The following is a 24,467-nucleotide window of genomic DNA, read 5'->3' as shown; positions in this document are numbered from 1 at the left end:
CTTAAACTTTAAAACCCAGCAAAACCTATGTTTTGATGCTCCCACACCTATCTTAACCTCATCGTGTGTCTCACTTTAACTTGATCTTGGAGCTTCAGCTCTCTTGGGTGTCCTCTCCACAACACTTTGTCCTAAACCACCAGGCAGGGCTGTCTCCCACTATCGTCTATGGCCACTGTGCCTACACCCATGTGAGCACCTTAATGTCTCCATGCAGCTCTCCTGCGCTGCTCCGCCAGGAAGGACTAAAAGGCAGTCATTGCCTTATCAGTCTTTCCCCCCAGTACGGAGCGCATGGCCTGGTGCCTAGTGGATGCCCCCATCTGGTCACCTGGTTAGGCAGGACAGACTAGCTCTTCCCATTGCAGAAGATCCTTCCACTTCTGTCCCTACCAGGGCTTTCTTCACCCTACTTCAGGCCTGCATGTCTGCTAGGTACAGACTGAGCTGCTGTGCGTTAGTCTCTTGTTTAATTTCTATTTGGCAGGCTCGCTGAGGGAGGGCTAAAAGGGAGCCCACTGTCCCTGTTACTAAGATCTGGGGTGTGGGAGGTTTTGCTCAGACCACCACACCTTTCCTTCCCCACTCAGCCGGCTGGAGCCCTGACCAGGAGGACGAGGATGTCACCGGCCAGGAGGTGCTAACACAACATTACGGAGCCTACGCAGAGCAACCCTGAACAGGAGCTCCGGAGACGGTGTGCTAGGGTTTTCTGGACACAGATTTGCCACCGCCTGCTGGCATGACCTCAGAAGTTACAGATCGGATGTAGTGATTACATCACCCTCTCAGGCTACAGGGAGTATGAAACAAAACACGGAAAGCACCTTGCAGTGCCTGATTTGTTGTAAGCGCTATGCTGTGCCTGGTAGATGAAGACCACACCCCCCCAACAGAAGGGCTTTAGTCTCTAAGACTGGACTTTTTCAAAGCCACCACGAGAGAAAAGGTTAAGAGTTTAAGGCACACTTCCCAGGTCGGGGGGAAAGTGGCTAATGTTAGCCGGGAAGGAGCTATGTGGAATCCAAGAGTTCTACTGGGAGTAACCCGGACCAGTCAGGCTAACAGTCAAATCCTAAGAGGGAGCGCTGCGTCCACAGTGAACACGGCAGCCAGAGGGCTGCCCAAATGGAGTAACTGCATTGTAATGCAAACTGGTTTCAATCTCATAAAGTCTGAACAAGCAGTTTTGATTTTTCACAGATGACTTTTATCACCTAGAATAGAGCCTGGCCACAGTGGGTGACCAAAACCACTTGCAGAATGAGTAGATTATGAGGCCTTTCTCATTACACATCCCCAAATTTCAAAGCTGGGCTATCCACTGGAACCAATGGTGCAGGCTGCTACCAAGGGCCTGAAGGCCGGGGCAGGGGAAGACAGGAAGAGGCCTGGGCTCTATATCACAACGAAGAAATCCCCAATTCGTGGCAAACTGGCTTCAGGGTGGGAGTCCTGGTTTCTTTCTGTTCACCGGTCTAGGTCTAGATCAGAAATTCAGTCCTGGGACACCTGGGTGGTTCAGGGCTTGAGCCTTCAGCTCAGGTTGTGATCCTGGGGTCCTGGGATTGAGACCTACATCAGGCTCTCTGCATGGAGCCTGCTTCTCCCTCTGCCTATGTCTCTGCCTTTCTCTGTCTCACGAATAAATAAAATTAAAAAACAAACAAACTCAATCTTGTTCTACTCCCAGGTCCCACCTAGCAACTCACATAGTACCCAAGCCCATGTTCAGCTGCGGCCTCAAATTATTTTTTATTTTCATTTTTATTTTTTTGTGGCCTCAAATTTAACACACAGTTACACCAGGAAAGGTTAAGGTATTTTCTTTATTTTTTACAAATTAAGACTATGTAGATTTCATATATTTCTGAATCAAAAACACCTTTGTCTTCACAGTATGAGTTAGAGAATGCAGCCTGAGCTGAAAACCAAGGAACTAGAAAAGAAAGTGATAATTACAGTGATTACTGTATTAAAAACCTGTTAGGCATTTTCTTTAAAAGTCGTTTTTTTTTTTTTTTTTTTTTTAAATCTTATCATTCTTGGCACTGTTTCTAAAGAAAAACTCCTTTATCCCAAGCAAAAAAGCACAAGAGGTGGAGTTTGGCTTCAAGAGATGTAACTCAGATTCTCAGGCCTTGCAGAGAATCAGCAAATTTATGGAGAGTGCTATTGGGCGTTTAATGGGAAGAAGTCCCTTTATTAAGTTCTCAAGCCAGAGGCTAGAGGCGGCAGCTAGGTCAGAGGGCAGCATCCTCTGCAGAAGAAAGCCATCGGGGCAGCACGCCACTCCAGGAATACACACACCCCGGGAACAAATTGCTTCACGGGCCAGCACAGTGATACGGTGTGCTGCAAACCAGTAGACACTGGGTCAAACTGGGTGCTGCCTGTGAACAGGGAGAGCCGAAAATGGTAGCCTACTGGCGATGAGCTTTTGAGGGCTCAGTGCCCCTTACACTGAAGCCTTGAATAGCCGGAGCTGCAGTTGCTCTCGAGGCTGCCTGCCCTTCTGTGCCAGAGGACTGTGGATCAGAGAACGCTGATCCCCGTTAGTATGGGCCTCCCGGCACTCACAGCTACAAAGCTGCGGGGAATCACAGGTCTTGCAGGTTTGGTCACCTGGTCCCTGGCTGGAAGGCTACAGATTTCTGGAACAGGTGAACAGACCAAAAAACTAAAGTGCACCTGTAAAATGAAGATTAATCTACCACCCCAAATCTCTGGCCTGACACTACCAGCATCCAGGCTGGAGAAGGGAGAAGGCAGGAATGCACCAAACTGTTATGAATGCTGCCTCCCAAGTCACCACAACCCAGGTCTGCTGATCTGAACAAAGAACCATTCAGTTAGCAGCGATTTTCTGCCCCACTGCCCCAACAGGTCCTTATCTAGATAGGTCTGTCAGGCAGGATTAGTTTACAATTACCCCCAGGCTCACTCAATCCCCTTCTCTAACCTTCCTCTCCTGGGATCTTCATTCAAAGCCACGTGGGGGAGGCCACTCAACAACTAAGGTGATATATAAAAAAAAAAAAAAACAAAAAAACAACTAAAGATGGGAAGTTTGGGAATTCTACACTCTATCTGGCCACACATAACCAGCCTTTTCATAAAGTCCTGACAAGAATCAGTCTTTCCTTCATGCTGAAATCCTCCCTCCCCACAGATGGAAAACCAGCAGGTTCCCTGAGGGTCAGACCAGGAACAGGGAATGGGAACATGTAAATCTACATTCCTTTTGGGATAGCAAGACAGAAAGCTGTGTTTGCCAGACCAGCAGCGGCTTGGGCAGCTCAGAGGAAGCAAAGCATCCACCAGAAGAGGCTCTTCATTTTCTTTGTAGGGGTTGACAGAAGCTCAGATGTAATGAGCCTGAGTGACAACAGGACCATCAATCTCCTCTCCGATGGAAAACTCACTGTCTAGTCCCACAGGAACTGTGCACAAACCAAACGACGCTGAGGGAAGAAGAGCCGAAGTGGCTCGACCAAACAGTTCATGTGCACCTGGTGAGGCTCGGGTGGAAAGTGGACTCCTGGAGTTTGCTCTGCTGTGGGTCCCACTCCTCGTCACGGTGACTGGCTGCCTGAGCAGAGGAAGAGGCTAGGGATGGGGTGCTCAGAAAAGGGAGTGGGGAAGAACCCCAGGAATACGAAGCCAAACTCCAAACTATATTCTGCTAATCAGTTTTTTGATCAAAAAATTCAAAATAGAGAAAACCACAAAGTACAAAAGCTTTTCTGATGCTTTTCATTATCACAGAACACACCACCTGCAATGTGTGCGAAGAGGAAATGAGGGGTGGAAGGAGAGGTCAAAATGGGAAAAAGGCTGGATGGTCAATTTCACTTCTTCTCTTTCTTCTTGTCCTAGAAATGGAGAAAAATTGCCTAATTAATTTTTGGCATCTGACATTCAAGCTAAAACTTTTGAGTCAGCCAACAGTGGCTGCCTTTGTTTAGGGACTGGAAGAGATGAGGATGATAAAAAGGAAGGAGAAATACTCCCTCAGCAGGGTATGAACTGAATGTTGACCCTGTTCCACTGGTGTTCCCTTGAGTTGTTGACAGACCTGACGAGAATAAAGGTTAAGCAGCAGTTCCTACTTCCACCCCAAGAGTACCCAGCTGGGCCGCCTGACCGACCACTCTTGGCTCACTCATTACCACCACAGCTCAAATCCCAACCACTGAAGGCTGTATCCACCCTAAAATAACTACACAAGAGGCCAAGACCAACTTTCCATTAGTCCGAGAAGCATAAATCCTGAGCACAAACCAACACCCAGAAATAATCTAGCCCCAATGAAGTCTTCATTCAATCCTAGGTGGAAGCCCAGTATATTAAACAGGAGCAAGTTGAGTTGCTTTGGCTGAAACCTGCTTGGAGCTCAGTCTAGTCCTGGCACAGATAAGACAGAGAGCCACCAATCCCACCTACTCACCTGCTTCCTCCTCCACCACCACCACCACCACCACCACCACCGCCCCCGCCCCCCCTTGTGCCCTACTAAGGTAAGAAAAATCTCATGGTTTCATTTGTTCCCCTCCTGCTGGAGTAGACTGTTTACACTAACCACATACAGAATGCTTCTCTAGAAACAAGACTAACAAACGAATAAAACCGGTCTACTTCTGACACGTGTTTATAAAAGCTAATATTAAATCCCATAGAATATCTTTCTCTGAGTCATAACTATTTTTACAGCCTTTAAATTCATATAGTAGGCTGTTTCTTGCTGCCACTTAAATCTCTTTCTCTTTTGATACTAATCTCAGGGATTTGTTTTTTTTTTTTTTAAGATATTTTTACTTTTAAGTAATTTCTACACCCAATGTGGGGCTTAAACTCACAACCCTGAGGTCAAAACTCACACGGTCCACCAACTGAGCCAGCCAAGGCACCCCCTCTTGGATTGTGTGTGTAATTTTTTTTTTTTTTTTTTTTTTGGTTTGTTATTAAGGATTTTTTTCCCTTGTTCCTTGGCCTAAAGACTTCTGGTTTACCTCTTACTCAGCGGCCTTACAGTTAGCCTGGACCTATACAGTGTGTCAGTTTTCAAATTTGAAGTTTACACAGATGTTGAGTTCAGGTGCCATTCTCTCATCTTCAAGGAGTGGATGGACTAACCTTCTCATTCATAGCCAGGATCATCATGAGTTTTCTGAAGAGGGTAACGAAATCTAAGAAGAGGTCAACGCAGTGCCTGAAACAGAAGAACTAGATTACCAGTTGGCATTTCCCACCTTCCTTTATCTACAGCCTACAGAGGCAAGAGCATAAAAACCCCATGCCCACTCATAAGTGAGCTTCGCCAACACCGTACCACCAACTAAGTAAAACTCTAGTGCCTGAGAGCCTTCTCAAAGCAACAAAGCCATGCAGCAGAGGGAAAAGAAAACTGGGCTTTAGACCGCAGGGGCCTGCATCTGAACCTCGGACCACCATCAATTAGTTAAGAGACTCTAAGAATTATACATCTTTTTAAAGTTGTATGTTACAAAAACTGTATCTTCTCATCATTCAAGGTTTAAAAAATATAAAAATATAGAGTAAAAAGAAAGGGAGACCTTTCTCCTATGCCTAGAAATAACCCCTATTAAAAGGATAATTAAATGCATATTAGTTCAATTTTTTTTAAAGATTTATTTATTCATGAGAGACAGAGGGGGGCGGGGGGGAGAGAGGCAGAGATACAGGCAGAGGGAGAAGCAGGCTCCATGCAGGGAGCCCGATGTGGGATTCAATCCTGGGTCTCCAGGATCATGCCTTGGGCTGAAGGTGGCGCTAAACTGCTGAGCCACCCGGGCTGCCCTATTAGTTGAATTTTTAAAAGAGCTGGTGTCTTTCGGGAATTGAGGGAGACCCTGCCCTTTCCCAAACCATAGGTACCCTACCCTACCATGTACGCTCCTGAAGGTGGGTCACTTAAGTTGGCCAGTGCCACCTGGTCTACTCTACCCTACTGACGGCGACTGAAAGGGAGACATTAAAGACCAGTTTTCACTCACCAGATATAATCCTTATCTCCATTTTCAGCCTTTTCAATAATGAGTTGAGTATCAAAAAGGACAAAGCCACACATGACCACCAGCCCCACATACAGGTTTGCCTAAGAAAAGAAGAATGAAAGAAGGAGGTCACCAGGCAGCAGATGCCACAGAGGGAAAAACCAGCTGTGCCTCTTTTTGGCTCTTGGCCATCTGAAAGTACAAAAAATGCTAACCCTACTGACATTAACATTCTTGGGCACGGAAGCTACAATAAAGACCACATTACTTCCCTTGTACAATTCTGCACTGCCCAACAAAAGTGAGCATTCTGAAGGATTTTTGGTCTACCTTGCTTTAAGGTGAAGCAAGAACAAGAAGTGCAAGGAGATGGCTGCTGAAAAGTTATATGCAAAGTCTCACCTGGAAAAGCCAAATGGATCCAAAGAAAAGGTTCCCCAGGGAAGATAAGAGCATCAGACTCATGGCTGACATCAAGACACCTGTAAGAATGACAAAAAGCCATCCTAAGAAAAGCCAAAGCAAAGTAAGGCAACCCGATAAAGCCTTTCCTTACTTTCCCTCCCAAATTAAGCCTTCGATTTTCTTAAGATTTTATTTCTTCATGAGAGAGAGAGAAAGAGAGAGAGAGAGAGAGGGAGAGAGAGAGGCAGAGACACAGGCAGAGGGAGAAGCAGGCTCCACACAGGGAGCCCGACGTGCGACTCGATCCCGGGTCTTCAGGATCACACCCTGGGCTGAAGGTGGCGCTAAATCGCTGAGCCACCCTGGCTGCCCTAAGTCTTTCAATTTCAACCCAACAAGCACAAGATGCTGGAAGATAGGAAAAGAGTTCCAGTGAGAATTCTGGCTAAAGCGGAGGCTGTTTTCCAATCCACACTTACCTCCCAGAAAGAGGTAGCTCCGGCGCCTGGCATAGAGGGCACTCAGGGTGAAGCAGGTAAAGATCATTGCTGTGCCCATGAAGGCGGTGGGAAGAATGCTGTAAGAGGAAAAGATCATTAGACTGAGGGCTACAGGTCTGCAAACCTCTGTTTAGGAGGCATATTCTCAATAATAAAAACACCTAAGATGCTACTAAAATACTTACCTGGGGTTGATGGCAATGCACAGCTCCAGAGCAGGGCCCAGGCCAACTCCTAGAAAACAAAGGCCCCAAAACATGGTATTACCATCAATTCCTGAAGAGGACCCTTGTCCAAAATCTGACCATCAAAAGCACAGGCATGCCCACGTGTTCCTAAAAAAACTAAAACATGTGTACTAAAAATAATTAACTCTCTCTCTCCTCTATACTCCTTGTTTTCTAGAGAACATATACTTGACTGAATTATTTATTTACTCATAGAGCTACAAAACAGTTCTCTTAGCAGAAAATCACAGATGACCCCAGATGAATACACATTAGGAAAAAGGAAATGAGCATGTCAAACATTTTTGAGCGAAGTTCTAAGGCTGCAATACTCTGAGGAGGAGTGATGTGAGACATAACAGGGGCCAGATAAGGAAATTAGGATAGAAGGTCCAAGAGCAAAGCAGGGCCTTGCGGCCAGCAGCCTGTAGTCCTGTAGGACTGACTCCCTTTGTAGAAAAGGCCAGACTGGTTCTGCAGGTGGACACCTGCCAACAGGAGAGTGCCGGGGCCACCTGCTGCAGCCCCAACATTTCCTCACTCTTGCTACTCTCCCTCCTTATGGTAATTCCACACCTTAATGCCTTCAAAAGCAAGCCTTCTCTATGTTAAAAATCTTAAATCTCTAAATCCCTTCCTTTCTACTTCAACACTACTTAAGATTAGATAGACTCAAAACAAGTTGTACTAAGTCAAATGCTTCTCTGCAAGTATTTTTACTATGTAGCTCGAGTCCTCTTTCCCTTAATGATAATTCTACAAGAGTTATGTTTTTAATTCTTTTCTTGAGAATCAGCAAAGTGCTCTGTTGGATGGATCTCAATGTATGGCTTTAATTAACTGTCTGCAAAGTTCAGAATAAACAGTCGTAGGAATGATTGTTGCCAGTGTGAGTCAAGTTAAAGTTTCAGGCCTAGTGTAGTCCCACTTCGACCATTAACAAGTTATGCTACCTAAGCTCATTCATTCAAACACACAAATGCTTACTTTTAGATACAAAAGTAGAAGTCACAAAAAAAAAAAAAAGGTAGAAGTCACAGTCACTAATCATAAAGAGCTTATCCTCTGGATGGGAAAGCAAGATGTACTTCTACGAAATAATGCAATACAAGGAAAAATACACTCAAATACAAGATTGAATGGTACAGTGCATCAGTTGGAGTGAATCAGAATACATACAAATCTGAGGCCTTAGTCTAAAGAGATACTAGATATAGGACCCCCCTCCCACCCCAAGTAGCCCAATTCCTAACATACCTGTAAGGAAAGCAAATCCAGCAAGAAGTCCCAGTCTTTTTTGCTCAGTTTCATGGCTATGAGGTGTTGCCATCAGCCAAATCATCAACCCCAGGGAGCCCAAGGCAGAGAGCAGGCCAGCCTGTCAGATCCAGAGTGAATAATGAAATACTTCAAAGTATCAAATTTATTCTGCAGGACATCTTACTGGGATCAAATATTCATATGAACTTCCTAATATTTCCTTCTAGCCTGGAGGCAGTGGAGAAGGCAGAGGGGACCTGCAGGACAGGGCTAGGACCGTGGAGGATCCTAGAGGCTCTTCTGACCAGGTAGTCCATCAGCCACAGCTACCCCAGTCAAACTAGGAGTCTTGCCCAAGAAAAAGATGAATCAAAATGACAAGTGCTTGAAGCACATTCCAATCTGCAGGACAAATATAAATGATCCCTTTAAAACATGCACACGCAAATATTTATCTCCAAATAGCGAAAAAAGACTAAAAGGGTGCTACAGACTGAATGTTTACATCCTCCCCCAAATTCATGTTTAAATTAGGTCATGAGGGTGGAGCCTTCATTAGTGCCCTTATAACAGAGATTCCAGAGTGCTCCTTTGCCCCTTCTGTCATGTGAAGACACAGCAAGAAAATGGTCATTTATTTACACAGGAAGCAGGCCCTCACCACACAACATTATCTGCTGGTGCCATGATCCTGGACTTCCGGCCTCTCAAACTGTGAGAAACGGTTATTATTTGAGCTACTCTATGGCATTCTGTTAGAGCAGCTGGAATGGATGGAGACAGAGAGTAAGAACCAAAATGTTAAGTTACGTGTGGGTGTTTTTATTTCGTCCTTATCACCAGTCTGTTTTCCAAATTCTCTACGATGAACACGCATTATTTTTATAAGAAAAAAATTCTTAAAAAAAAAGGGTAAAGCTAATGCAATTAGGGAAGAAAATCATTAAGGATATATACAGACACTGAAGTTCCTTCCTTCCTTCCTTTAAAGGTATAGCTGATTCTAGTTATGCTCTGTAACTATTCACTGTGAATAATGAATTAAGGAATACTGAATAACTGCTCCTGAGAAAAATAGAGGGTTAGATTCTCACGTACCTCTGGCTACATTTTCTTCAACTGAACAATACATGTTTTATGCATGTTTATGTTTAAGGACACTTTATTCGATATATATTGTTGACTCATTAACGTTGAACTCATAGCCAGCACTGTAACTCATGCCTGAACAAAGTTTACCTAACAGACGTATTTTCTCCATAAGACACATCACAGTCTTAGTGTACCTTTTTTTTTTTTTTTGCACTTAGGAACACTAAACAGCACTCTAGCACTATGCTTGGGGTCCATTTTAAACACCAGACATCATCACCAAAATCACAAAAATGCAAAAAATGTGGCATTACACAGACCATGAAAAGGACCCTTGCTTATAGTATATAGTATAAGAGCTTGAAGTAGGGCAGCATGGTGCTCTGTTTGACCCCAGGTGAAACGTACTGCTGTGCACAACTCAAATTTTTTCATTCTGCTTCAGACTGCAAATATCTGCAAAAGCACCATGAATACTGATTTTAGGGTTACAAATACATTTTAGCAAATAAGTAAATTCATAAATACAGAATCCACGAATAATGAGGATAACTGTATTTTACTTTATTATAATTACTTTAAAAAAAAAAAACCCACAATCAAAAACCAAAATGGTCACTCTTGCTTCGAGGGTGGAGTATGTTGTAGTCTAAACTGCAATGATCAAAGTCTTACTTATCCTCTGAGTATCCGGAGTAATTTTTCTTTTTTAAAGATTTTATTTATTTATTCATAAGAATACACAAAGAAGAGAGAGAAAAGCAGAGACACAGGCAGAGGGAGAAGCAGGCTCCATGTAGGGAGCCCGATGTGGGACTTGATCCCGGGTCTCCAGGATCACACCCTGGGCTGCAGGCAGCGCTAAACCGCTGAGCCACCGGGACTGCCCTGGAGTAATTTTTTTTTTTTTAATTTTTATTTATTTATGATAGTCACAGAGAGAGAGAAAGAGAGGCAGAGACACAGGCAGAGGGAGAAGCAGGATCCATGCACCGGGAGCCTGATGTGGGATTCGATCCCGGGTCTCCAGGATCGCGCCCTGGGCCAAAGGCAAGCGCCAAACCACTGCGCCACCCAGGGATCCCTGGAGTAATTTTTCATGTAACCTCTGTCAGGAGATGCCTGAGCATAGGGACAGTTCTCAGTAGTTGCCAGTGTCAACACAGATACACACAACACCCCAACCCCCCTCCAACCCTGTACTTATACTAAAAAGGACACTTGGAAAGGACAAGTCTTGGTTAGTGAGAACTTTAATTCCTACTGACCAAATCCAAGGTCTCTTTCAACACAGGAAAGTGAGTTCAGTATTTTCATTCAACCATGCAGATATAAGTACATCAGAGAATAAAACAGATCAAATCCTTGAAGGTCTCACCCTGCCTTTCCTGACAATCATACCATCAGTGTTTTGTATGTAAGAACCCTATAGTCACAAGCAAAACAGGGGAAGAATGGAGGAAAAGATAAAAAGGTTACTGCACAAACCCCAGCAAACATGCCATGCCGCAATTCAGCAGGTTGGGGTCTTACATGGCAGCTATACACCATTCAGTGTATAGCTGAATTCAGTGTCCAGGCTTAGACACAGTTTTCAGTACCTTGAGAGGGCAAAGCTGCCAGAAAATTTAAATGGCTCTGCCTGTCCTTAGTTGGGTAACTAACTAAGCTGTTTCTGGCTGAGTTCAGATCACAAACTATAGAAAAGGATTAAGGAGGGGTACAGGCTAATACCACCCTGCTGAGTTGCTTTCGACCTACAGCAATCTGTGCCATAGCAACTAGGAGAAATGCTCTTACCTGAAGGAAATGAGTAACCACATGGACATAGGCCCCTGCAGCTGCCACGAACATACAGAGAGCAAAACTGGCATAGACCTTCTTCAGGTGCTGCTGTGTAGAGGGGGTTCTGGGAAAGAAGGTTAGTAACAGCCATTATTCTAGGACCAATTTCATTTCTAAGCTAACAATCATTTCCCACTCTTCTTCCCAGGGAATATGTATATTTAAAATAATAATAATAATGTTTTGTAAATAGATTAACTGGGGACGCCTGGGTGGCTCAAAGGCTGAGTGTCTGCCTTCGGCTCAGGGCATGATCCCGGGTCTCGGGATTGAGTCCCACATCGGGCTCCCTGCATGGAGTGTGCTTTTCCCTCTGCCTGTGTTCCTGTGTCTCTGCCTCTCTCTCTGTCTCTCGTGAATAAAATAAAATAAGTAAAATAAAATAAAATAAGATTAACTCAGAATCTTAAATGCTGAGGAGGAGCCAAAGGTCCCAAATTATGAACAAACAGTACTCAAACTAAAATAACTAAGTGGTTTTTCAGTGACAACACAGCAGCCTTTAGAATCTGGGTGTTTTTACCATATCCTCTGGATTCTAGCAAAGTTAATATGCTAATTTATACATACAAGAGTTAATAAGCTAGGAAAAGAAACAAGATATGAAAGGAAATGCAGTAAGAAACTACAGTCAATATTGAAACACTTACATGTGGGAAAATTTTAAGAGTGCATCAAAGTTGATCTTCCGATCAAATATGTTCATGATGCCAGAGTTTGTGGGACACAGCCTCCACTCTGTAGAATCAAGGACAAAAAGAAGAAAGGTTATTTTACAGATACAAGGACATACATAATAACATAAATCACTTTCTCATGAAAAATAGCAACATACAAGTTTGGAAAAATTAAAGTTATCTAAAATCCCACCGTCTTAGTACAGTCATTTTCATTTTTACATATTTCCTTCTAGGATACATTTGCAATCATATTCAACTATTTTATTTTATTTTATTTTAATATTTTTTTTATTTATTTATGATAGTCACAGAGAGAGAGAGAGAGAGAGAGAGGCAGAGACATAGGCAGAGGGAGAAGCAGGCTCCATGCACTGGGAGCCTGACGTGGGACTCAATCCCGGGTCTCCAGGATTGCGCCCTGGGCCAAAGGCAGGCGCCAAACCGCTGCGCCACCCGGGGATCCCCATATTCAACCATTTTAAAGGAGACAGGAAATGAAGCCATCTTCTCTTCCCTAAACTATTTTGTTACTACATTCGATTTCTATTCTTTCAGAAGGTAATCTGCCCCTTTAATAGTTAGTTTCTCTCTTTGAGAAATTAACAGCAATCTAGCTCAAGGGACCCAATCATTGGAGCATAAAGCAATTTTACTTTTATTTTATATTTTTGAGGGTGGCAGGGGCAGAGGAGAAGGAGGAGAGAGAGAATCTTAAGCAGGCTCCATGTTTGGCCTCCACCCTGAGATCATGACCTGGGCCAAAATCAAGACTCAAACACTTAACCAACTGAGTCACCTAGGCACCCCTGGAACATAAAACAGTTTTATGTCACGGTTACAAGATGCAAGAGAATTCTCTCAGCAAAGGCAAAGAACCTCAAAGAGGGAGGGAGGAAGGAAAGGAGGAGCTGGGCCTGGTACTGGGGCCTGAATTTGCTTTATCCCCTCTCTATTTAGCAGTATAGAGAAACTTTAAAATATTTCTTTCCCAACCATGCAAGCGCAATGCCTCTTTATCCCTAAATACTTGTGTATACATCCTGAAAACAATGACCAAAACCAGGAAATTAACAATGACACAATACTATTATTTGATCTAGATATTCAGATCTTGCTAACTGTCCCAATATGTCACAGAAAGGACATTTTTAATGAACTGTACCCAAGCTACATGCCATTAACACCATCAAGTAAGGCTCTTAAATTTTGTTCCCTCCTATCTCACATGCAATCCTAAATACACACATTCAATCTGTAGAGCTAAAAAAAAAAAAAAAAAATCTAATCAAGAATTTTCATCTTCCTAAATATCAATCTTCCACAATCATCTAGATTCTTATTAGAGCCATAATGCCTATTCATTTCAAACTGACCAAAAACCAGGGAGGAGGGGGCTGTATTAAAATACACAGGTAAGTAGTTTGAAAGACAAGCCAACTAGTCACACCTATTCTAGTCAGCACCTAGCACAATACTCAGCAAAATTAATCTGGGCAATAAAAGTTACAACCTGACTCCTGAGAAATCCTGGGCCAGTGGAAAGATGCCATTCTTCTAGTTCACACACATCACTACCATTTGTGAGGCTTGCTCTCTCACTAATGAAACAATTATAATGGCTAGCTTGTTCAACTCTCTCGTCACTTCTCACCCACATCCCTACTCACCTCAATCTTTCTGTCAGTTCTGTTCTTAAGGATGGATACTGTGAGAAGCTGCAGAACCTACTAAAGCTGCTGCCCACACTTGTAAGTCACGGGGCTCTGGGCCCTCTTGATCTAGATGGTGCAATTATTGCAGGCTGTTGCAGGGCCAACGACAGCCATTCACAACCATGATGAACACAGCCTCCAGAGAGCACACTTACAGGATGCCAGAATCCAGCACCTGGAAAGTGTCTTTGTTTAAGGCTTCCATTAACACCCTTAATGACATCCCTAGATAGAACTTGCAACAGTTCTGAAGCAACCTTCAGAGCCAAGTTTCTCAGTATTCACAACAACAACGCTAAAGTACCTCTTGCTTCCAATTTCAAGAGTTAAAAAAAGGAAGACGGGGTGGTAAGTGGGCCTCCCAGTGTAAATCCTTAAATACCCAGGGGATTATTAGTCAGAAAGGGGCAACTCCCTGTAACCAGACCCCACTGAGTAGCAACAGTGGGAGCGAATGGTGGTAGAAACTCCTCTTTTCCAGTTTGCTCTTTGACATTTCCCAGGGGGTACTGACTGCCTCTTACAACTGCTGATGGAAAAACCAAAACTAGCAAAGGTTGCTGAGGACAGGAAGTAACAAGCAGGAATTTCTCCATGATTTACAAGTGCCTTGTGGTTTAAAATAATTTTAAAATAAGTCAAATAAAACCAGTTTTTAAACACCACTACTTATTCTAAATTTAAGTGAGATATGTAATTCCCAAATTTTCTAGATGCAAAGGCACACGACAATTTTATTTTGAGAGAATGACAGCATACACACAGGTGGAAGTGGGGATAGGGAGAGGGGGCCAGATGGAGAGAAAGAATCTTAAGCAGGCTCCACGCTCAGAGCAGAGCCTGATGCAGGGCTCGATCCCACAACCCTGAGATCATGACCTGAGATGAAATCAAGAGTCAGATGCTTAACTGAGCCTCTCAGGCTCCCCAAGGTACACAGCAATTTTAGAATAGCGTTGTAGGGAAAAAACACAAATACAGTATACATTTAATAAATGACATGATGGGGCAGCCTGGGGAGCTCAGCGGTTTAGTGCCGCCTTCAGTCCAGGGCGTGATCCCGGAGTCCCGGGATGGAGTCCCACGTCGGGCTCCCTGCATGGAACTTGCTTCTCTCTCTGCCTGTGTCTCTGTCTCTGTCTCTCTCTCTCTGTCTCTCATGAATAAATAAAATCTTAAAAAAAAAAAAAAAAAGACATGATGTATATATGACATAATTTATTTCAGAACTGTTAAAACATGAGGGGGGAAAAACATGAGGTGGGAAAAGTCAGATCTTGGAATCAAGGAAATACGAAGTTTGCTGTTGTCTGTTTGGAACAGACAGACCTGGGAGTGGGGGGAATGGGGTAAGTGGGTGGTGGGACAGTAAGGAAGGCACGTGATGTAATGAGCCCTGCGTATTATAAGACTGATGAATCACGGACCTCTACCTCTGAAACAGGTAATACATTATAGGTTAATTAATTGAATTTAAATTAAAACAATCACCTTATTAGCATAACAAATAGAAAGAAGTCATGTCCAGACAAGTAGAGTAAAAACGGTTCTTACAAGTTTTGTCAGATGGATTAAACCAACCAAATTTCTATCTTAGCTTCTTCAATGACTTTTACTCAGAAGCTGCAGAGAAACCGTATCTACATTTCGATGGTCAATGTGCAAAAGTCAGCTGAACAAGATTCAGTTGCATTCATAACTCAAAAATAGCAGCTCCCAGGGCACTTGGGTGGCTCAGTCAGTTGAGTATTCCAATCATAATTTTGGCTCAGGTCCTGATCTCAGGGTCATGAGATCCAGGGCCAGGCCTGAACTCAGCAGGGAATCTGCTTGAGATTCTACTCCTCTGCCCCTCCCCCCCATACCCCCTCTCTTATATATAAATACATCTTTAAAAAATAGCAGCTCTGCACCAGAAGTATTTTTGGTCCCAGGTAACAGCACCTAACAGAGCTTAAAGTATTCAAAAACTTAACCAAGTACCTCAGCTAACATTTCAAAGGGGCCCCACAGTGAAATAAGTCTTTGCTTTCAAAAAAACATTAAAATAAGTTTAATGCTATGTATATTTTACCAAAATAAAGGGAAAAAGTATATTACAAATTACTCAAAAATTATTCAATACAGTAGTTCCTCTAATAGCCATCAGCCCATCATGAAATCCATACCCAGCACTGGTCTGTCTCACCCTGGACATCAACTCACACAAAAATCTAGAAATTGCATCCTCTTCCCCATCCCCTAGTTCTATACTCAAATGTAAAACAGGGAAGTGGGATGATTTATTCAAAATACAATGTGGAGGATCCCTGGGTGGCTCAGCAGTTTGGCACCTGCCTTTGGCCCAGGGCGCGATCCTGGAGTCCCAGGATCAAGTCCCGCGTTGGGCTTCCGGCATGGAGCCTGCTTCTCCCTCTGCCTGTGTCTCTGCCTCTCTCTCTCTATGTCTATCATGAATAAATAAATAAATCTTTAAAAAAAAAAAGACACAATGCGGACAGTGCCTCCTAGACTCATGAGAAATTTGTGTACGTCACATTTGAGAAGTACATGTTCAGTTGTTAATTATAATCAAATTCCTTTAATTTTGTTCAGAGCTTCATTTAATGCCTTCATCCTTAGGAGAGCAGGAATATCAAACTTGTTAGAATTTGCCAGTGTCAAAAAAAAAAAAAAAAAGAATTTGCCAGTGTCTGTCACACAGATACTGCTAAAGTTTTGTTGGAAGTATCAGCATTCTGTGGTCAGCCTCCTTTGCCACGGCCACCCCAAAACAAAACTTACTGCACTGCTTTACTAAGAAATAAAAAAATTCAGTAAACACACGGTTTTGAGTTAGTATTCCTGAGCCCTGTTTTTGCTTGGGGAGGGAAGGGTACTGGGGGAGGCAGAAGACAGATATTCTCATCAACTAACAACTATGTCTTATGTCGTTTTAAATCTCTCTCTCTTTTTAAAGATTTTATTTATTTATTCATGAGAGGCACTGAGAGAGGCAGAGACACACAGAAGAGGGAGAAGCAGGCTCCATGCAGGGAGCCCGATATGAGACTCGATCCCAAGACTCTGGGATCACACCCTGGGTCGAAGGCAGGCGCTAAACCACTGAGCAACCCAGGAACCCCCCGTTTTGTTAAATCTCTTATACTAGGTATCTTCCTTACCCTTGTCCTAAAATGAATTATTATCGGGGCACCTGGGTGATTCAGTGGTTGAGCGTCTGCAGCTCAGGTCGTGATCCCAGGGTCCTGGGATTGAGTCCTACATTGGGCTCTCAGCCACGGAGCCTGCTTCTCCCTCTCTGCCTCTCTGTGTCTCTCATGAATAAATAAATAAATAAACTCTTTATTTTTTTTTATTTATGATAGTCACAGAGAGAGAGAGAGAGAGAGAGAGAGAGAGGCAGAGACATAGGCAGAGGGAGAAGCAGGCTCCATGCACCGGGAGCCCGACGTGGGATTCGATCCCAGGTCTCCAGGATCGCGCCGTGGGCCAAAGGCAGGCACCAAACCGCTGCGCCACCCAGGGATCCCAATAAATAAACTCTTTAAAAAATAAAATGAATAATTATCATCAAAGGCCAAGTCTTGAAAATAAAAAAGTAAAATTATCTACAATCTTACTTCAATACCTATTAAGTGGTCTATATGAAACACAGCCAAGTGACCAAAAACTATGCAAAACAGAAGAAAAAAAAAAGAAACCAAATTTTAAAAATAATAATAATAATTAAAAAAATTTTTAAATCCTTGTCTTTGAGAGATAAAAGCCTGCTGACTACTGGGCAGAAGCCTGCCTTGAAGGCTGCCTTGATATATGTAATTTTTAAAAATATTTTATTTAAATTCATTTTGCCAATATATAGTATAATATCCAGTGCTCATTTCGTCATAGGCCCTCCTTAATGCCTGTCACCCAGTTACACCATCCCCCTACCCACCTCCCCTTCTACAACCCTTTGTTTCTTTCCCAGAGTTAGGAGTCTCTCATGGTTTGTCTTCCTCTCTAAGGTTTTCCCACTCAGCTTCGCTCCTTTCCCTTATGGTCCCTTTCACTATTTCTTATATTCCACATGAGTAAAACCATATGATAATTTTTCTCCATATGACTCATTTCACTCTGATGTATACAATTCAACAACATAAAACCAGAAAGTCAGGGGTGCCTGGGTGGTTCAGTCAGTACAGCAACCAACTCTTCATCTGAGGGTCCTGAGTTCAAGCCCACACTGAGTGTGAAGCCTACTTAAAAAAATATATATGTATATTTTAATATAGTAAGTCAAAGAAACATTCTTCACATTTAAACATTTAGTTTGTGAATTACATAGTTCCCCATTCCTGTTGTTAATTGGACCATTTTGAGTCTCTTTCCCACATATCCAGAAGGGATCAATTGATACTTTTTTTTTTTTTTTTAAGATTTATTTACTCATGATAGACATGGGGGGAGAGAGAGAGAGAGAGAGAGACATAGACATAGGCAGAGGGAGAAGCAGGTGCCATCCCAGGAGCTCTACGTGGGACTTGATCCCAGGACCCCAGGATCATGCCCTGGGCCAAAGGCAGGCGCTAAACCGCTGAGCCACCCAGGGTTTCCGGATCAATTGATAATTAAGAAAAACCCCACGTGGTTAAAAAGCTGAGGAGATGGGCAGCAGAATTGTATTTTTTTTTTCCAGCAGTTCTTCTTACTGAATAGCTTTCATATTCTGTAAAACCAATCTAGAACAGTGGTTAACAGTTTGGCTTGCTGCACTTGAATCCTAGCTGATATTTCCTTAGCTATGTGATACGCAGCAAGTTTCTGGCATTTGAACCTCATTGTGCTTTAGTTTGATTTGTCTATAGTAATATATAATATTCTCTATTTCACAGGGTTGAGGATTATATGAGATAATACAAGTAAAGTGCTGAGAATAGTGCTTCATACAGGGGTGCCTGGGTGGCTCAGCCAGTTAAGCATCTGACTCTTGATTTCGGCTAGAGTCATGATCTCAGTGCCGTGCGATTGAGCCCTGTATCATGCTCTGCGCCAGGTGTGAAGCCTGCTTAAGATTCTCTTTCTGGGCAGCCCCAGTGGCGCAGCGGTTTAGCGCCACCTGCAGCCTGGGATGTGATTCTGGAGACCCAGGATCGAGTCCTACGTCCGGCTTCCTGTATGGAGCCTGCTTCTCCCTCTGCCTGTGTCTCTGCCCCCCACCCCTCTCTATGAATAAATAAAATCTTAAAAAAAAAAAAAAAAAAAGATTTTCTCCCTTTCCCTCTGCCCCTCTTCCTCCCACCTACGCTCTCCTATACATGCTTTTTAAAAAAAGAAAAGGGGATCCCTGGGTGGCGCAGCGGTTTAGCGCCTGCCTTTGGCCGGGGGCGTGATCCTGGAGACCCGGGATCGAATCCCACATCGGGCTCCCAGTGCATGGAGCCTGCTTTTCCCTCCATCTATGTCTATGTCTCTCTCTCTCTCTCTCTCTCTCTCTCTCTCTCTGTGACTATCATAAATAAATAAATAAATAAAATTAAAAAAAAAAAAGAAAAAGAAAAGAATATGCTTCATTCATAGAACCCACTCCATATGTTAATCATTGTTGTTACCAGTGTAAACACTCATTACTCTCATGTCTTCAGTCCATTATTTTCCCCTGGTTTTAGAAAGCATTTATTACAGATCTAATTTACATGTGTCCTATAAATTAATTTTTAAAATATTATTCAACCATTAACTTATAGCTAACTGTGTATCCTGAAGACTTACTATTTACCCAAATGAATAAGATTAAATAGAGGGGAGAAGGAAGAGTTTAAGAAATTTATAAACTGGAATTTAAAGGAATATGATAAATCTTATTACTGGCTAAAATTACTTTTGTTGAAATGGCATGCCTCTCCTTGGGCACATTTACACTGGAACTCCTGTCCCACAGGGCCACAAGGTGTTTTGAGACAGCCTAATAACCATTAAGTGATAATCCGATGTGGTAAAGAATTTGATGAAGTAAATGGTCATTAGCTTGATGCTTTCCTTACTAACCCTAGGAGACAGGTCAGTTTGGTTTCTGGAAATCCAAAGAACTGTTGTGACAGGGCTAGGCCCTGATGGTCCTAGATTTTAGCCCTAGATGTTCCAGCCCCTCCCTTAACTTGGGCCCAAATTCCTGGCTAGCTCGTTAGCTAACACTGGATCCATCTCTCTAGGGTGCTGCCTGAGAACCAAGCCAGGAACTGGAGATGGAATGCCTACTGCCTTCTAAAAAATTTTTGTATTGAACTTTGACACTACTGAACCTCTTTCTGTAACCACAAGTGTTTTGACAGACTGAATCATAAGGAGGCCCCAATGTCTTAAATACATACTCATCTTCCAGTGTAAATCAGTAATCCCTCCCCCAAAACAACATATTTTTAGCCTAAATGAGATGAGAGCAGGCACAGATAAGGACAAACAGCACACCCATTCAATTCTCATCCTGGAAGCTCTTTTGAAGTGTTTGGGATTCCAGTTCATTGTGACAGAACCACTCTCACGCTCTCATGCATTTGGCTGGGAGCACCTCGGGTGTAAGCAGAGCTTGCAACTGATTTGACTTTCGATTCCCCACATTTAAGCACAACCAAGAGACCTGAGAGCGAATGCAGACCCCATTGTCTAAACAGGAGTTCTTTTTTTTTTTAACTTTATTTTTTATTATTTATGAGAGACACACAGAGAGCGAGAAAGGCAGAGACACAGGCAGAGGGAGAAGCAGGCTCCACGCAGGGAGCCCAACGCTGGACACCATCCCGGGTCTCCAGGATCACGCCCTGGGCTGAAGGTGGTGCTAAACCGCTGAGCCACCTGGGCTGCCCAACAGGAGTGTTTTCAATCTCAAATCAACGCTCCCCAGCTGACTTAAAGGGGAACCTACTGCGAGGAGTAACTCGAGTGGCCCTAAAAGCAAATCTCTAGTCTTTTTCTCCTCGGTTTGAACACTGTCTTCAGAAAACAAAAATGTGTTACTCCATGAACTTTGGTTAGAAACTTGGCGGGGGGGGGGGGGGGGGGGGTGCCCGGGTGGCTCAGGTCCTGGGATCAAGCCAACATTAGAGACTCTGCTCAGCAGGGAGTTTGCTTCTCCCTTTCTCTCAAATAAATAAATAATCTTTTAAAAGGGAGGGGGAGGATTGGGTGGCTCAATCAGTTAAGCATCCCCCTTCAGTTCAGGTCATAATCCCAGGGTCCTGGGATCTAGCCTCACATTAGGCTCCCTGGTCAGTGGGGAGCGTTCTCTCTGCTGCTCCCCCTGCTTGTGCTCCCTTGCTCTCTCGCTCTAATAAATAGAATCTTAGAAAAAAGAAAGAAAGAAAGAAAGAAAGAAAGAAAGAAAGAAAGAAAGAAAGAAAGAAAGAAAGAAAGAAAGAAAGAAAGAAAAACAAAACTCTGGAGGAACAAAACTGGGTAAGGTGGAAGACACTTCTAACAGATTCTACAGTCAAGTCAAAGTAGCAAAGGAAAATCTAGCAGATAGACCATCAAGAGAATATTCAGTATTTTCCCAGAAGACATTAATACCCTTGGGTAGTTTATGAAATGAAGTGAAACTTCAGGCCAGCAGAAGTACCTTCTATAATACCACTGACTACATTTATATAAAATTTTACAACTTTTATTTTTATTTTTTTTTAATTTTACAACTTTTAAAAAGGCAAACTTTTTTTTTTAAAGGCAGCCTAATAGTGACATTAACACTGGCTTTGGAGTCACGAATCCTGCCATATTCTACTACATAACTTTGGAAAATCATTTTACCTAAGGTCATCTAGGCTTCCTTATCTGTAAGATAAGGATAATTAAATAACACCTGCTCTACCATGTTTATTGAATGCCAGTAAAAAAAAATCCTTGTGACAGATTAAAAAGTACAGCACAAGGGAACGTAGTCAGTGATAGAGTAATAGTGCTATATGGTGAGATGGTATCTATGTTTTCAGTGAGCACAGCATAATGTACATATAGACTTTTATTTTTTAAAAGATTTTATTTATTTATTCATGAGAGGCAGAGACACAGGCAGAGGGAGAAGCAGGCTCCATGCAGGGAGCCTGATGTGGAACTTGATTCCAGGACTCCAGGATCACGCCCTGAACCAAAGGCAGGCGCTAAACCGCTGAGCCACCCAGGAATCCTCCATATAGACTTTTAAATAGTTATCTTGTACATCTGAAAAGTAATGAAACATTGTGTGCCAACTATACTTCAAAAAAAAAAAAAAAAGGTAGAAAGGCTCTGTGTAAGTACTAAATGAACACTAGTACTGACTTGACCAACACCACAAAGTTAAATAGTAGAGTCATTATGACCTCTAATGCCTGGGGCTCTTCCCACAGGAGAAAAGTAAGTTTTCTCTAAGACAGCTCCAGTCATAGGTCAAGAAAAAAATTAAAAATATTAACACATGCTGATTCCTACTACGCTTTTCTGGATTTTTCAGCACTTCTACCATAAGCATGAACTATATGCATAACCAGAAAAAAAAAGAAATACTGATTAAATATCTGGATTAATTTTATCTTTTCCATTCTTAGGAGAGTAAGACTTCAGTCATAGCAATAGTGGGGAAGGGATGAAATAAGGTTTACTAAGCCAGGTTCCATAACAAGATGAATAACAAAAGGAAATTCTGAATACAAATCAGAGTGTTTCTCAAGGATTTAACCACTTTGTCCCTATTGTTGGAAAGGTAGAGAATCTAGGTATCAACTTTTTTTTTTTTAAGATTTTATTTACTTATTCATGAGAGGCAGAGAGAGAGAGAAGCAGAGACACAGGCAGAGGGAGAAGCAGGCTCCATGCAGGGAACCCGATGTGGGACTCCATCCTGGGTCTCCAGGATCATGCCCTGGGCTGAAGGCGGCGCTAAACCGCTGAGCCACCCGGGCTGCCCTAGGTATCAACACATTCTTGAAGCCACAACAAAAAATATCAGACAAAGAGAAACCACCAAAGACAGTAAACCTAATAATTACAGAAATAAGTGTATTTGCAGAAGCCTTAAGAATTTGGTTATGCAATGTGAATAATCTTTCTCGAACTGAAATTCTTAAATTACACGTTCAACCAAAAGATAAACTAAAACTAAGTAAACAAAGAGAAACCACCAATGACAGTAAGCCTAATAATCACAGAAATAAACGTATTTGAAGAAGCCTTAAGAATTTGGTTATGCAATGTGAATAGTCTTTCTCGAACTGAATTCTTAAATTACACGTTCAGCTAAAAGATAAACTAAAACTAAGTATCAATAAATAACCAGAAAAACCTATTCGCCATTAACTTTTAACTTTAAAATCTTTGTTTCAGGCACAGTCAGCTCTGCTCTTCTAAGTTACACATTCACAAATTAACCATTGCTAGAACAGTCTCAAGTTCAGAGAGATCTTTGCTATTGTTTGGTCACCGAAAGGCTGATTGGGGGTAGGCAATGCAGTCTGGACTGGCACGGAGAATTAATTCCACGCTTAATAAACTTGCAAAAATACCAAAGCCTACTTACTACCACAGCTCCAGCAAGTAGGTACAAGGTCAAAAACAAAACAAAAACAAAAACCACCTAACGACGCCTTTCCTGAGCGGACTTTGAGAAAGACGCCCACAAGGCTCGGGCCCAAGCAAAGTCAAGGCCATCTCACCTGTCCAAAGGTAACCAATCAGACCAGAACGGGGCTGTTCTGTGCAGCTGGAAAGCCAGTAAGGATCTTCTCACTTCTCGCCTCTGCTTGCGGCTTCCAAGTAACTAAGGAGCCTCGCGGGTGTCACAGAGGACTGTGACATCACCCGCCTGGCCGTGACAGGGCAGCCTGGCTGAGTCCTGGCCCTGGCTGCTCACCCAGAAGGGGCCCAGCCAGAGGGCCCACAGCAGGGCCGCGAGCGAGCAGGCGGGTGAAGGAAGGGTGACCGCAACCCCGTGAGGTTTCGCTTTCATTAGCCTCGGAAGGAAAGGGTGGGGGATGCGGCCTGAATTCACCTACTCGAGTGGGCCGAAGGGCCCCTGCGCCTGCTGTCGGCGGGGGGATGGGGCGGTGGGGAGAAGGCACGCAGAGTGGAAGGAAGGAAGGAAGGAAGACTAACAAGGACCCCTCGCGAGCACCCGCGCTCAGAACCGGAGCCTGGACGCCCCCCGCAACCCAGCCGACGCGACCCAGCCCCTCCCCCGCTACGGCACGGCCGCGCATGCGCAGGACTAATTCCGGGGCTTCTCCACCCCTCCCCACCCCCCGCGCAGCTTTCCCGAGTCCCGTCGCGGAACAGGGCCCCATTCCCGGAAGCCGCAGTCCGTCCGAACCCCGAAACCATTCCCACTCTTGCTCAGACAAGAATTGCCCACCCCGCCTCCGCTTCTCATTCCCAGCTTACGCGGTCCCCGCTTCAGACGTACGTTCTTACCCGCCTCTCAGGAACCCACACAGGCCTCCTACCACCGGATGCGCTTCTGACTCTCCCAGGGTCCGCTCCAGCCTCTTCACCCGAGCGTCAGCCCCTCAAGGGTAGCCCCGCCCCCGCGTTCCGCCTACGGCCCGTCCTCATTGGCTGCCGGCCGCACCTCTGCCTTCCCATTGGCTTTACGTGCGTAAACAACGGCTGCTTACTTCAGAGCTATTCGCTAATGCCCTTGTCCATCAAGACTCCGGCCGCCCAGCGGCGGCGTCGCACAAAGTCCCGCCTCTTCCGCGTAGCTCCGTAGGCCCGCGGTGTA

The 24,467-nt window shown here is 43.7% G+C and overlaps 1 protein-coding gene across 2 annotated transcripts; it reads right to left on the bottom strand.

The window, feature by feature from the left end:
• Positions 1–1,810: 1,810 nt before the first annotated feature.
• Positions 1,811–24,267, bottom strand: TMBIM6 (transmembrane BAX inhibitor motif containing 6). 2 transcript variants are annotated; one of them, XM_041736193.1, is made up of 10 exons: positions 24,158–24,267; positions 11,997–12,084; positions 11,302–11,410; positions 8,407–8,527; positions 7,108–7,156; positions 6,902–6,999; positions 6,420–6,499; positions 6,018–6,118; positions 5,137–5,212; positions 1,811–3,875 (listed from the first exon to the last, which is right to left on the bottom strand). In XM_041736193.1, the coding sequence occupies exons 2-10, from the start codon at positions 12,050–12,052 to the stop codon at positions 3,852–3,854; spliced, it is 714 nt and encodes a 237-aa protein (XP_041592127.1). In that variant the 5' UTR covers positions 12,053–12,084; positions 24,158–24,267; the 3' UTR covers positions 1,811–3,851. The 2 variants fall into 2 exon arrangements, with proteins under 2 accessions (XP_041592127.1, XP_041592128.1); XM_041736194.1 differs by having other exon boundaries at positions 24,150–24,212.
• Positions 24,268–24,467: the final 200 nt, after the last annotated feature.

This window comes from Vulpes lagopus, chromosome 21 (genome assembly GCF_018345385.1).
Source record: "Vulpes lagopus strain Blue_001 chromosome 21, ASM1834538v1, whole genome shotgun sequence".
NCBI classification, from domain to species: Eukaryota; Metazoa; Chordata; class Mammalia; order Carnivora; family Canidae; genus Vulpes; species Vulpes lagopus.
The sequence above is the reverse complement of the archived record's forward strand: the minus strand, read 5'-3'. Positions and strand labels throughout refer to the sequence as shown.

Excerpts from the sequence above, each read along its gene's own strand:
- TMBIM6 (XM_041736193.1), bottom strand. The coding sequence starts at position 12,052 with ATGAACATATTTGATCGGAAGATCAACTTTGATGCACTCTTAAAATTT. Across the intron at positions 11,411-11,996 it reads CTCTTAAAATTTTCCCACAT|AACCCCCTCTACACAGCAGC; the intron begins GTAAGTGTTTCA and ends CTTCTTTCCCAG. Across the intron at positions 6,119-6,419 it reads GATCCATTTGGCTTTTCCAG|GCAAACCTGTATGTGGGGCT; the intron begins GTGAGACTTTGC and ends TTCTTTTCTTAG.